Here is a 14,459-nt window from a genome sequence, read left to right on the forward strand (position 1 = left end):
CACGCCGTCTCCGAGGGCTCGGTGTCTGTCTTCCGTCCCGCGCTGGGAAACGCAACGGCAGACCGCTACAGCTAGCCCCCAAAATAACCGCACCGCGCAAAACCCAGCACGTACTGTACAGTAGTTCTGTACTCGACTGTTGCTTTATTTAGTCTTCTCTGATGTTTTTCGTATAGGGTTTAAACGATGTCATTGTGTGTCCTTGCGCGTGAATAGACGGGGGTGACGTGTTTATTATAAGGCAGGGCCTGACTAGAGTGCGTGCGTGGCACACATTCGGCTGGGATAACGAGGATTATCGGTTTGTTTTTCCGGAAAACTGTCATGCCGTATTCTCTTTTGAAATTGATCTCTTCTTAATTTTGGTGTTGAGATAAATAAAATAAAAACTGGGTGTACTGCAGCAGGGTAGGACAAAAAAAAAACAAAAAAAAAAAACACGGATAACTTCCGTGATTCGCCCTGAGTGAGTGAGTGAGTGAGTGAGTCAAGCTTTCCTATCGGCAGCGAGTCGGAGCTATTTTGAGATGGGAGCTCTGTCATATTCCCGGAGTGCAGAGTTTGTGACACGCAAATATGACCGAGATGCTCGTAGCTGATGCTTATGGAAATGTATAAATCATTCAATGCTGCCTTTCGCCTAGGAAGGACTAAATAAACAAGGTTGTGTAACAATACGGTGAATTAAGTTGAAGATCTGGCCTGTTGTGTTTTTGTTAAGAATAAGTCATGGAGCTTTCTGCATAATTTAAATAACAAACAGTGCCCTCTTCTGGAAACGTATCAACACTTTGGTGTGGTTTCCTTATCAGTTAACCAGAGATTACTGCCCTTAGAAGACTCATAATTGTGTGATTGCATTACTTCTGTCATTTTATTGGTATGAAATATTATTAAGGTATGAAATGTTCGAGACCATTGAAATAATGGCTGTTACAATGTGTGTTCACTTGTTATGCTACTGACTTGATGCTGTTCTGATTCATACACTACTTCAACTACTGTTTCAAACATTTTCTCTTTGCTACTCTTTGTTTTATCTTTTTTTTGGATTTTGGCACAAGAACAGTAGTTTTAACCTATCATTATTGAGACAACTGAATGTTTGTTCAGTTTATTTGTTCAACTGTCACAGTTGTTTACGAAGGCAGTGGATATAAATACGTAAGTGAAGATGCTTCTCCTGTAAAAGTCTGTGTTTGGGTGTATCTATTAGAGAGTGTGGATTTTTAGAAAACACTGGAAAGAAATTGGTTGATTAAACGCTTGAAAGAAAATCGTCCTAATCCAGATGCGCAGGGTTATCGATCGGACGGATCTTCCCTTTCGCGGTTTCAGCGAAAGGGTTAATCCGCGGGTGCAGTTCCCGCACCCAGCGGTTCCATAAATCACGGCGCTTGTTTTGCGCGCGGCGGAAACGAACTGAACTCACGCGGCTGGCGAGGTATTGCTGCCTGCGCGTCTCGAGTGCTACTCTCCGTAATCGCTTTCCGTAAATCCGCTGCGCGGCCGAGGTGAAGAACGTTACGTCTTCACAGCCCGGTTCGCTACAATATTCAATTGACTGCTGTGTTTTTTTTTCTCTTATTCATTCATATGTAAATATTTATCATCCCAAGTGTTTGGGAGTAGTTTATCTCCTTACGGTCTAAGAATCCAATGACCCATCACTAGAGAGTTATGATGTCTGCATTGCAATGGAGTAATCGCACTGCTAGTACTTGTAGATGGGAGTTCACAGTAATACCACATTAGCTCTGCTTTTGCCTACCAGTCTTAAGCCTGCACTTAGACACAGTAATATTGCTTATCATCCAAAACTGACCCAGCAGCCACCCAACGGCAAATTGATGAGAGGAGAATTTGGCTAAGTGTTATGGCAAAACTTATTTTTGATCGTATTGCATTTACAGAACCATATTGAGTTATTGGAGAGGTCAGCTGCAGCAGTCCACTGCATGAGTGTGTGTGAGGCTGTGTGTGAGTGAGGGTGTGTGTTTGTGTGTGTGTGTGCGCGCACGCACGTTTCCAGTGTCCCCTCCCCTCAGCGAACGGAAAACGACCTGGAGCAGCTCGTAAAACACCAGGCGTGCTTGTGAAACAAATGAAGGGCAATTAAGACAGGCGAACCCTGACAGAGAGCAGTTAAAGGACTAATTCCTTTCCACTTGACGCGATCTGGGGCGGGTGCCATTGCTGGGGCACTATGCTCAGATCTTGTTAGTTACCTTTTAGCAGTAAAAGTGTGGCGGCTCCTGCACAGAGCCCAACACCAACACCCCACCATTAGATTCACTCAAGCTACTGGATTAACAAGCTCTCTGCTGGAAATGGACTTGGCCCCATTGTCACTTGCTTTCTTTCTTTAAGTCTTTCCAACACCGGTGAGCTCTCAGGGCATTCCAGAACCCCACGAGTCCTCAGGGCATTCTAGAACCATATGAGTCCTCAGGGCATTCTAGAACCATATGAGTCCTCAGGGCATTCCAGAAGCATATGAGCCATCAGGGCATTCTAGAACCATATGAGTTCTCAGGGCATTCCAGAAGCATATGAGCTCTCAGGGCATTCCAGAACTCTATGAGCTCTCAGGGCATTCCAGAACCATATGAGCCCTCAGGGCATTTAAGGCAGGAAGAACAAAATTAAGATGCATTCAGTTTGGAAAAGACTTGATTAAAGAGTCTAGGCCTTGTGCTTTTCTAGTTCTCCAGTTCATGCTATGATGCTTTCTTATTTTCTTTGTTAGTGGTACTATGGAAATAAGGTTTTCTCATAATTATGTTTTGGAGCAGTTTACTCCACTTTTTCTTTTTTCTTTAATTTGGAATAGGCCCTGCTATTCCAAAAATAAACCTACTTCCACTCCACCCCTAGGAAGCTGGAGCCAGTTGGTTCCACATTTTGCAAATTATCATGGAGTATATTGTAACTTTTCTTCAGATTCATTTCTTGTGATTCATTGTTCCTTGGTGAGAATGCGATGCCAATTGGGGAAAACAATATTTTATAAATGCATTGAAAATGATGGTTGCGTTATCATTTCTATGAAAATTTCACAAATATTTTGTCAACTGAGAAGGAGGAGTTAAAATAGAAAAGAAATAGTCATCTTCAATGACCTTATTATTGTAGAACATATTATAAATGCTCCATATCCCATTTTTAATTTCATTTATCATGTTTTTTTTATTTTATTTTGGTTCATCTCATTCTTTTTTCCCCCATTTAGTGCCTCAATTACTGAAGAATAATTGGCTTTCTCACGACCAGAGCCCCCCATCGTTAGAGGAGTGCACTCGTGCTTGTGCAGTTTGATCATTTCGATATTTCTCAGCTCAGAGCACACAGAGGAGGATTGTGGGATGGATGTTTGAACCAGCTGACCCCAGCTGCCCTCATGAATAATGCAGGAGCCCTTATCCGCTGCGTCCGTGGCGACACTTGTCGGCTGAGGCATGTCATAATCCCCTGTGAGTGAGGAAGAGGAAGAGCAGCTTCCCGCCTCCTGTCTCCTCTGACACCTGTCCCATCTGCACCCCCTCTGTGGGGCATAAGTGAACAGGTCTTTTTTGGGATGGGGTGGGGGGGGGGGGCATGGTCACCCTTGTATTTCAGCCCTATTACATGTGGCCTTAGCGAGGGAGGGGGGAGATTGCTGCGCTCGGGGGGGGGGGGGGGCGGGTATTGGTATTGTGTTATAACAATTCACAGGTGTTCATGTTGGGCACTGTTATAGAAGCTCCACAGGTGTTGTTGTTACCGTTGTAATTTATGTCCTTTGAGATGAATTACAAAACAACAAAACAGGCCTCATTTACAGCAACCCTGCAAATATGTATTAGGGTGCAGCCTGTCGATTAGGTCAGAAATATGTGTCCACCTAACAGTAATGACGATGTTTTACTGGCTCTGTTTGAAAGCTGAAACTTGATGCCTGAACACAGAGATAACAGTTTAAAAGGTCAATGTCCATTTCTCTTGGTTATAAATATGACAGATATGCCATTAAGTCCGACATGGCCATCTCTGTACCATTGGGGACCAGAGATTAAATTGATGACCGTTGCTCCATATAAATGCCACCACTCCTTTAGCTTACACAGAGAATTGTCACTGATATTCGAATGGTGTTGTTATCCAAATGTTCACTTGCGGTAGTTGGGTTCTCCGATGGTGATGACGTCATCAGGCCCGCGGTCACCCTGCTGTCGTTCATTGGGTGGGCAGTGATCGTCGATGGTGGCTATTGGTCAGCGCCGGTAGGAGAGAAATAATGGCCTGAGGGTTATTTGACTGGGCTGCACCCAGGGGAAATGGTTTTGCTGCTGATATAGATCTTCCTCCTCCATGACGCGGTAAGGTAGACCCTGAGGGCAGGGGGAATCCTTGTTAAATCCTCTCCTCATTAGGGATGGTGTATAACGCTGGAGTGGCATGTTTGTTTTCTTAACCCAAGTGGTATTAATCCATTATCCTCATGGTGGAATGCAGGGGCTGAAAGAGGGACATCTCTTCTCCCTTTATTGCCTCGATTGATCTGCTGTGTGGGTTGACCTCTGACCTACAGTATTGATTGACACGCACTCCTGGTGGGCATCCCCACCAGCAGCAGGTTCCCTCTTCCTGTCCTGCCTGTGCTAGAATCCATCCTGCCCCCCAAAAAAACAAAAGGAATTAAAGCAGAATGACACAGGGAGGTGATAACTGTAGATGCAGGTAGATGATTGGGTGTGAGTGTAGATGCAGGTAGATGATTGGGTGTGAGTGTAGATGCAGGTAGGCGATTGGGTGTGAGTGTAGATGCAGGTAGGTGATTGGGTGTGAGTGTAGATGCAGGTAGATGATTGGGTGTGAGTGTAGATGCCAGTAGATGATTGGGTGTGAGTCTAGATGCAGGTAGGTAATTGGTTGTAGGACTGGACTCTGAGTAAGTAATCTGGTGACTCCACACTGTGTGCAAACTTTTATGGATTAAGGCTTTTATGGATTATGTCCTCAACCATACCAAATAGAGTAAAACATGATTTTCAGTTTATTCCTTTTGTTCCCTTGGGAGAGGTTCTGTGACCTATGACCTGTGACACCAACCCGAAGGCGTGTCCTTTTCCTCCCTTCAGGAAGCACGTGATCCAGGTGGACTCTGTGCAGCGCTGGATGGAGGACCTGCGTCACATGACGGAGGTGGAGTGCATGTGCATCCTGCAGTCCAAGCCCATCGGCGTGGACGAGGACGTGCAGGGGGAGCTGATCGTGGGCGGGGCCGGGGAGCAGGGGGCCGGGGGCGGGGGCGGGGCCAGCGACGGCCTGCAGACGCTGCTGAAGAGGGCCTTCATCGTGAGCACCGAGCTGGGCAAGATGTTCCAGCGGCTGGAGAAGGGTCGCTGGCAGCGTGTGCACAGCGCCGCCGTGCGGGCCAACTGCCACGTGCACTCCCTCATACAGGAGTACAGCGCCACCCGCAGCTCCCCCGCGGAAATGCAGAAGGTAAGAGATGGGGGAGAGAGAGGCCTGCATTCCCTTTGCACCTCCCAGGTAACATACAGGAAACATTGGAGGACTACTGGAAAATGTTTGGGAAACTTGGGGAACATTGAGGAATGATTTGGAACCTTAGGGAATGTTTGGGAACCTTGGGGAACATTGGGGAATGTTTGGGAACATTAGGGAATATTGAGGAATGTTTGGGAACGTTGGCATTTGGTTGTGAAGTAACATTACATGGAGGATGTTCCCCCAAACTGTCCTAGAGCCAACAGTGTCCTCACCGTGCACTCATGCTTATTACCACCAAAGTTACTCAGCTCCTGCCTTTCTTTCATCCTCTCTGCTTCTGAAATACAGGAGGTTCAGGTTCTTAACTCCAGGAAATTCTCATTCATCTTAACTACAGAATGTTCTGCAGCTGTATTACGGTATAAAATACCTTTTGCCACGGTGCTTCCTTTTCTCAGGCCTCGTAATGTCTTTGCAGAAGATGCATCAAATCAGAAAGTGTCAGTTTCAACAGTTGGGAGACTTAAGTGTTAAGAATGCGTAGCTGTTACCAGCTGTACCAACATTTTAAGAATGGGCTAAAATGCTGGATTCGTTGAACATTGCTAACTTTGTGGTTAAAACTGACCCGAATGACTATCCATAGCTCAATTACATTTTGACTGGAAAAATGTTCTAAGTCCTTTCCTGAACTAAAAAAAAGGACTTTAAAATAATGTTCAAGATTCCAGGAAACGAGACAGATTTTGGGTTGGCAAAGTTTACTATAATTTTATAGGAATGAATTGGGAACCAAGAATTCTGTTCTGGGCTTGCAAAATGTATTCTGCACGGGTTTAATGCAATAAGAGGTACAATTATGCAGTTAAGGAAGGAAACTATTTGAGTTTTATAATTTTACTTCTTTCAGAAGGAATGTTTCTCAGGGTTTCTCATTCATCTAGAAGGAGTCACAGATAGTTTCTATGTTCATCTTTTAAAGCTGATTATTAGTAATATCATACTCTGGCATTCAGAATGACTTACAATATTGGAAATAGATACTGCTCACATTCAGTCCTTAACCCTTTGAAGGGTTGGTTTTTTTTTAAAAGTGTTTGTTCAAAAATTTAAGTCGGTGTTGTAGAACTGCATTGCGTTCAGTGATTGATACAGCAGAATTAGAATGTTCAGTTAAGAACATTCTGATCACATGTTTGTGATCTCACACGTGAAAGGGCTAATTTTACAAGAAGAGTCATTTGAAATTGGCAGTACGGTATGATTTTTTAGTTCGTCTACGACAGCAGTGTTTGGGTAATGGCGCAATTCTGAGGTTGTCGATTTGCTCCCCTGCTTCGGACACTGCCGTCGTACCCTTGAGCAATGTATTTAGCCAGAATTTCTTCAGTAAGTGTCCAGCTGTATCAACAGGTCTTACGTATGTGAATATTGTAAGTCTGCCTCAGTTTAAGCACAGGGGGAGGTGTTTGGTGTCTGGTCTCTCGCTGCCTCCCTTTATGCTTGTCTTGGCACTGTGTATTTTGGCAAAAAAAAAAACAGGTTCTTTCACCTGGGAAGTGGAAATATAGTCCAGTTTAGTGCTTGGCTGTTGTATTTCCTATGCTTTGACGTACAGTCTGTTAGCACCTCGTGTCTGGACACGTGTGATTTTTCTGTGCGAAAGGCTCCTGTGAGGGTACCTGACACGCGTGACACACGTCTGAACCCCCTTGTCCCGTGAGCACGGCAGGCCTTCTTCCCAAAAACACGCTTCCAGGGTGGGCTTGGCTTGTGTGCTGCAGGACATCTGAAGGACACAGAACACATGCACACCATAAACACTACGGCCCGTCCGTCACCAAGACTTTGCTGAAAAGATAGCTGGAAATAAAGAAAAATGTAATTAAATCTTTTTTTTTTTTTAAAAACCGCTACATTTGTTAACGTTTATTACTCCGTGTTACTGAGCGTGAAGCCCAGTGCGGTGTGCAGCGGAATCTCGACACGACAGACATTCCGAACCCGGTCGCGCTAAATCCCGGATTTTTTCGAGCAGCGACAAACTCATGACCCATTAAATTAAACGCTGTGACTCACAGTTTTTACATCACTCTTCGGCTATTCACATTCCAATGTCAATAAGCCGTGAAATGGAACAAAAAAAATATACTGTCCGTGTGCGTCCGACAAATTACCCAGACGTACCGGGGGCCCACTGAAGTGTAAAGATCACAACCTTAGTCCAATGGGTTTTTTTTTTTTTTTTTTTTTTTTTTTACTATCAGGACCCAATTAGCTCATGCACAGCTCAATCATAATTCGATGCACTTACTATCCATTAAAATGTTTTTCTGGTTACACACGGTCAGTTCAGTCATTTGTTTTTTATTGTTTTTATTTTTTCTTCCGCCCACCGAATAAGCATTGGGTATTAATTAGCAATTTGGGTTTTTAAAAAAAAAATACACGTTATGTTTACTGATTTGCTGCATTACCTCACTTCCTGCTTGAGCCGGTCAGCTGCATCGCTGCCGCCGCCACCGGAGGCCATTTTAATAATTGGCGGGAGGGAATCGGAGGGAATTTAATGCTGAACAAACGGAATGAAATCAAGCCTCCGCGGTTATGGATGAAGTGTCCTTGGCCGTTGCGGTAATCTGTCCCTCTGTAGCAGAAAGGCCACTTCAGCTAATGTCAGGCCTGGGTCCCTGAGAGTGGCTCCTTTTCCTTTTTACGCTGGATTGGGGGTTGAATATGGATTTATTTTAATGCAGTGCTCTTGCCCTGGTTCCTTGTGGTTTTCTCTGTGGCTGCTCTACATCAATGCGTTTAAATACATTAATGATTAACAACATTTTTTACAACAAGGCTTTGTTCTAATATTGAAAATTTCCGTTTTGTCCGGGAGCCAGACCCTAAAAATAACAAATGTATATATGCTGTCTCCTGCTGCGTCTGATCTAATCTGATGCTATTTGAGAATACAAATGCGCGTTCAAAAATAGCTTTACAGACCGCAGTTCTTCCGTTTTACATGCAGAGTCAGTACTGTCGTATCTCCCACATGTACAGCCAGAACTGACTCGGATCGTTTACAGACAAAGTCCGTCCCGTCAGATCTTTTACATGCGGTCAGTGCTGTCATATCTTACAGATAGGGTCTGTACTGTCATAATGTATTTTCTGCATGTAGAGTCAGTACTGAGTCTGATCTTTACAGACAAAGTCAGTACTATCTGATCTTTAATATGATTTTACACAAGTCAGTACTGTCATATTTTCTACACGGAGTCGGTCCTGACTCTTATCTTGTACATACAAAATCAGTGCTGTCAGATGTGCCATTTTCGTCATACTGTTCTAAAATCCTCTGTTTCTAGAAACCCTGATTCTATTTTAATAGCAGTTGACACATGTTGCATTTTTACGTATCGTTCATTTATACAGCTGGATAGTTTACTGATGCAATTCAGGTTGAGTCTCTTGTTCAAGGGTCCAACAGCAGTGTCTCACATGGGACTTAAACCTGCAACCTCAGATTTACAGGTTCTTTTCCCTAAGCCTTGTTACTACACTGCTGGGCATAGCGTGTTGGGCTAAATCAAAGTTGGGCTAGTTTTCTATGTTTATGTGCAGCTATGAGTTACACTCATTTCCCTTCTCTCTGCAGTATGAGAAATCCCTGCTGGAAAAATGCATGGAGCTGACAGCCATCACAGAGAGGTACCCCTCAAGTCCCTGCCATGTTCTCATCATGCCCATCCGGAATAATGGGCCGTCTCTGCTCCAATAGGGTCCTTTTTAACAATTCTGCTATGTTACACACATGTACTTGTAATATAGCAGCCCTAAGAGTCGCTGAAGATGTTATTGTATTTCATCCCTGTGACCAAAGGCTGCAGATTCACTACCACGCAGTACTCTCCTGTGTGTAATACAACGTACATCATTCCAGATAGGCAATGAAGAGTTTCCCCCGTGAGACTTGGAATGCACTGACAAATCGAACTCCGTAGATTTTATTTTTTGCTGTAAGCGAAATGGCGCTGCTTTCACTCGCTAAAAAACGGAATTGTTCCCCTGTGTGTCGTGTCACACGGAGAATGATTCGTGAAGCATTTTTGAAAGTCTAGCCAGAGACTTTCTGAATGAGCTGACGCGCACTGCTCTCTGTTAACGTTACAGCTGAATGCTGTACTCTGAGCAGTTAGCATGTCTTTGCTAGCCTTATTTATGCTACATCGAACACTGTACCCTCAAACCCATCCGCTTGCTTCTTAAAGCTCTATATCCCTAATTCTACTATAGCATTTACCACCATGTTTATGTACAGACTACTGCTATTGGCTGTAACACTGATGACTCGATATGGTCTCTGGTCTTTACCCAAACCTTTGTGATTGCTCTTGTATATACAAGAGCACCTGTCTAAGTGAGTTAATGTGAATGTAACGTAGCTGAACGTGGGAGATGTATGTGATTCAGACCTGGGTCAAATACATGTGTGTTTTGGATTCAAATACTTTTCTGTGCTCTGTTGATCTTGCCTGGTGTAATTGAACCTGCCAATATTACCAGAAGGCGGGGTTTGCACTTTTTGAGCGTATTTCATTGGTTCCAATGCACCAGTATGTGACCCAGGTCTGATGTGGTTCATATTACAGGGCAGTAGCTACCGTGGTCCCTTCAGCCTGTTTCTCTGTCCACAGGTGTGTACATACAGAAGACGAGTATTTCCTGTCATCAATGAAGGAGGCGATCCATGAGATACTGACGGACGTCAGCGACTCGTTCAGCCAAATGATTGACATGGCCTTGGCCAATGAGGTGCAGGTGAGGGCTGTCATCTCTGCTCCTATCCAACCAATCCTCCCCAAGATCTACGATGTGTTTTTGTATCGTTGAAAGGCTGCTGAGCCGTTTATCAGCTCTTTAGCAACGGTGCGATATAAATGTAGTCGGCACTTCCTGAAGGAGACGGATTGGTTGAGACGCGTCGATGCAAATCACACTGAGGGTAAAGGAATCCAGCTGCATTTATGAATGTGACGTGTGCATTTCAAACATGCAACACGACTGCCAAACCAACATGTCCAGCGTGTAAAAATATAACAGAATACATTATACAGTTAATAGCTGTGCAGTTTTACGTTTAGATTTAAGCCTTTGTCAGGATTTGTGTGCTTCAATAATGCATCAGGATTCCTGTCCAGGGCCTACCCAATGTCAGCTGAAAGTTTTGCTTGATGATGGAAAACCAGGGGCTGGGGTTGGAGGGTAGGGGTGGGGTAGGGGTTTGTTTATGAGGGACATCAGCTCTGTTCAAACAGTTGCCTGGAGCATGCAGGTCAGGTAGGATATGACAGGACAGGAAGTCCTTTATTATACAGGTGTCACTAAATGAAAGGAGCTATGGGGGAGAAAGTGTCCTCCCCCAGGACTAAAACCGAAGAGGTACAGCGAGGAGCGCCATCGATAGCAGACGGGGGTTTGTTCCCCATGGGGGGGGTCCCGTCGGCACACAAATGCTAACCTCCTCAGATTCCGGCTGACTGACAGCGGTTCCAGCTCCGCCCATCCAAATGGAACCTCTCGGTAGGACAGCGCCCCCTGGGGGCTGCGGCGGTCCCTGCGGGGTTTACTGGTGCAGAAACGCAAGCCTCGAGCAAATCACCAGTGACAGTTAAAACAATAAATAAACAAATAAATATCAGAGAGCAGAAACAGAGAGAGAGTGGCGGCTGGCGTTTTCTGAGAGATCACTCTGCTGTGTATAACACAGGCAGCGTTCAAAGACGAGGAAAGTAATTAGGCCTGGCTTTACTGTTAAGTTTAAATCCACGCTGTGGGCAGTAAAAAAAAAATATGCCATTTCCCTAATTTGCTCAGAGACTCAAATTACATGGGATATGAAAGCTGAAACGTCTGACCGGAGCTCATCGGAAATTGATCCGTCCTTCGGCAGAGCGAACCGTTCATTTCAAATCGTTTACCTGCTTAGCGAACGGCCTTATCTCTGACTGATGCAGACGGGGCTAGATTATGCAGGTGCTTATTTCACTTAAGCAGCCTGCTCCAGGGTGCATCGACACACCTGGGATTTGAACCTGTAAACTCTTGAGCTGCAAACGCAATTCCTTGTCCATCAGTGGTTTTCAGACTGTGTCAGGAACCCAAGCCCCTGGTGTGGTTTGCGATTGGAGGATTGTGAGCCCCTGATGTGGTTTGTGATTGGACGATCCTGACCCCCTAAGTGTGGTTTTTGATTGGAGGACCCCGACCCCCTGGTGTGATTTGTGATTGCACTCCAGTAAGGCCAGATGATCCAACATAGACTTGGCATTGCTGTTCATTCTAATCAGCTGTGCAATGCAGTTATAATATCATATACTCAAAGAAATGCATTTTGCCTTTTTATGAAGCAGTGGAAATGCGGTCATTAACTGAACCAGGAATGGACACACAAAGCCTATCAGCCCTGTGGTCCTGCGTATCTCAGCCTTATGGTTCTGGATGTCTCAGCGTTTTCCCTTTGTGACTGAGCTTCTGGGCCTCTCCAGATCCTGATCAGACAGATCGAGACCTCGGACAACGTGTACACCATCGGCACCGCCATCAGCAGCCTGCTGTCCCTCACGCAGGACGGCCCCCAACTGTGCAGCATCATCGCCAAGGTTAGTCAGCCCCGCCCACTCGGTGACCCCGCCCCCCCTCTCTGTTTCTCCCTCCATCTCTCTTTGTATCTCTCCCTCCATCTCTGTCTCTTTCTCCCTCCCTCCATCTTTCTGTTTCTCTTCCTCCATCCTCTCCTTTGTCCTCCATCCTTCCTCTCTCTCGGTCTCTTTCTCCCTCCATCTCTCTCTCTGTCTTTCTTTCTCTTTCCCTCCATCCCTCTCTCTCTCTCTCTCTCTCGCTCTCGCTCTACTTTCTAACTGACACTTTTGCCCTTGTGTCAGGTCTGACTTGCCCCCACTCCATCCCCCACCCCCCGTGCCCTTTTGTGTTTGAAGCCCTTGTGCCATCTTGATAAGCAGGACCACTTAAAGCACCGGGTCACAGCTGCCGTTATCCAAACGGCGTATTCAGTGTGCGCGCGCGCGTGTGTGTGATAAGGCTCTTCCTGGGCTTTCATTAAAGTAAACCCACGCGTATCCATCCACCGATCAATGCCAGCCCCCTCCCATTACCGCCCGGCTCCTTCCGGAAGGGACCAGTTTACTGGCCCTTTTTTTCTCTCTGCTCGTCATCGTCTTCATTATCGCAAAGTTTCCACTCTGGCCCAGCTGTTAGTGAGAATCTAACTTGCTATTTGATCCCTGATGGCAACTAGCAGAGCACAGTGCAGCCTTACTGACCCTGAAGGCCTTCCTTCGGTTGTTTTTGTGGGGAAACAGTACACGCTTTCCTATGGAAGTTTGAAAAGCGATTTCTCAATTAGCACCTTCAAACTTGGCTGGCCACCTCATTTTTAGTACTTCAATATTTTAAAAAAACAAAAACCCTTGACCTAAGAGATTATGAATTTTAACAGCTGTTAGAAACCTGGCTGCTTGAAGTCCTTTCTGTGTAGTTAGTAAAAATAAATGTTTTCTTTCAGTCTTTGGTGTGTGTGTGTGTGTTAATGTAATCAAAGTTCTTTTACAGTTTCCTTTGGCAAGACGGCAAACCAACAGCTTCTCGCAAATCAATTCCTGCATTGAGCTTTGGAAAAATGAAAAGACCATAGGATTTGCTGGTCAAAAATGAGATTTTTTTTCCTTCAGTTATCATGAAGTGTGACACATGATACTTGTGTGTTATCGACAATGGGAGCGATAGATTTAGAGAGTGTATGATTACAGAAATAATGAGGGTTCAGTGTATCTCAGTACATTAGGTTGAATTGAGAGAGCAAGTCGGAATGAGATCTACTTTAGTTAGATTGCACGCTCTTGTTGAAGAGCGAACAGGAGCTCTCTTTCACTGACCTCAGAAAAAAGAATAAATGGGTTTTTCAATTATTCCTCTGATAATTATGCTCATAAAGGGTCTACTCGGTGCATCAGAAGTCAAACATAAGAAATTGGAATGTTACGTGGGAATGTCTTAATGGATTTGTGTGTTTGTTATGGTATTTTTTCATGGCCAGCTAATTCCCCTATCTGCAAGAAGTGACTGTTTTCTGTGACTGTTTGTGGGGGATATACAGTATGTGTGTTTGTTTGTGTGGACAGATGGTGTATGCATGAATGTGCGTGCGTGTGTGCGTGTGTGTGTGTGTGGGAGTTTGTATGTATGCATATTGTGTGATATATTTGAAAACTTCAACATTTTTTACCACATAGTAGAAGAGGCACTCATTTCCAACATATTATTGTTCAATAATTCAGCTTTTTGTATGACGTCTGCTGTGGCTTTGAAGAATGAGAGTAAATGGGGGAGTGATTCTGGTGGATTTTTAGTCAGGCCAGCTTTCATCAGGCTACTTTGGTTTTGAATTTAAAATCCTCAACTCATTTTAATCGCTGAGATGTGTCTATGTTAGCTAGAGTCGTCTGTCAACAATACCAGAAAGACTTTAAACCAATCAGTTAGGCCTGTTTTGCTATGAGGCGGGATTTATGCCCATCCTCCATAGACACTAATGTAAAATTTCTGAGTATTCCAACATTAATTTGCCTGTCAAACAATGTCATTCCAAAGAGAGGTTACATAGAATTATGCAACAAGCAGTTGTTGTCCACTAATAATTCGGATCACATGAATTGTTTAATTCATTATTTTACATCCAGAAAACTCCAGAAAGCCCATCAGGTTAATGGAAGCAGACTTTCACATGAATTATTCATTTAGGCTCCTAAAGACGGAGAAAGTACCGGTAGACACTAGCAAAAGGATCCGTTTTCACCCAAAGAAGCAAAGAGCTCTTTTCCTGCTGTCCTGCTTTTTGTATTATTCATTTTAATCAACAGGATTCTCCATGGCTTGATAAAAAAAAATTC

At 44.5% G+C, this 14,459-nt stretch overlaps 1 protein-coding gene across 8 annotated transcripts in view; it reads left to right on the top strand.

Annotated features, from left to right (window-relative positions):
* Positions 1 to 14,459, top strand: part of LOC118214879 (protein inscuteable homolog) — a 65,590-nt gene that overhangs the window by 27,055 nt on the left and 24,076 nt on the right. For all 8 annotated transcript variants that reach the window (XM_035395156.1, XM_035395158.1, XM_035395160.1 and 5 more), the window contains 4 exons: positions 5,121 to 5,487; positions 9,149 to 9,201; positions 10,188 to 10,311; positions 12,039 to 12,152. In XM_035395156.1, coding sequence (XP_035251047.1) covers positions 5,121 to 5,487; positions 9,149 to 9,201; positions 10,188 to 10,311; positions 12,039 to 12,152 — 658 coding nt within the window. The remainder of the gene's footprint in view (positions 1 to 5,120; positions 5,488 to 9,148; positions 9,202 to 10,187; positions 10,312 to 12,038; positions 12,153 to 14,459) is intronic.

This window comes from Anguilla anguilla, chromosome 16 (assembly GCF_013347855.1).
Source record: "Anguilla anguilla isolate fAngAng1 chromosome 16, fAngAng1.pri, whole genome shotgun sequence".
NCBI classification, from domain to species: domain Eukaryota; kingdom Metazoa; phylum Chordata; class Actinopteri; order Anguilliformes; family Anguillidae; genus Anguilla; species Anguilla anguilla.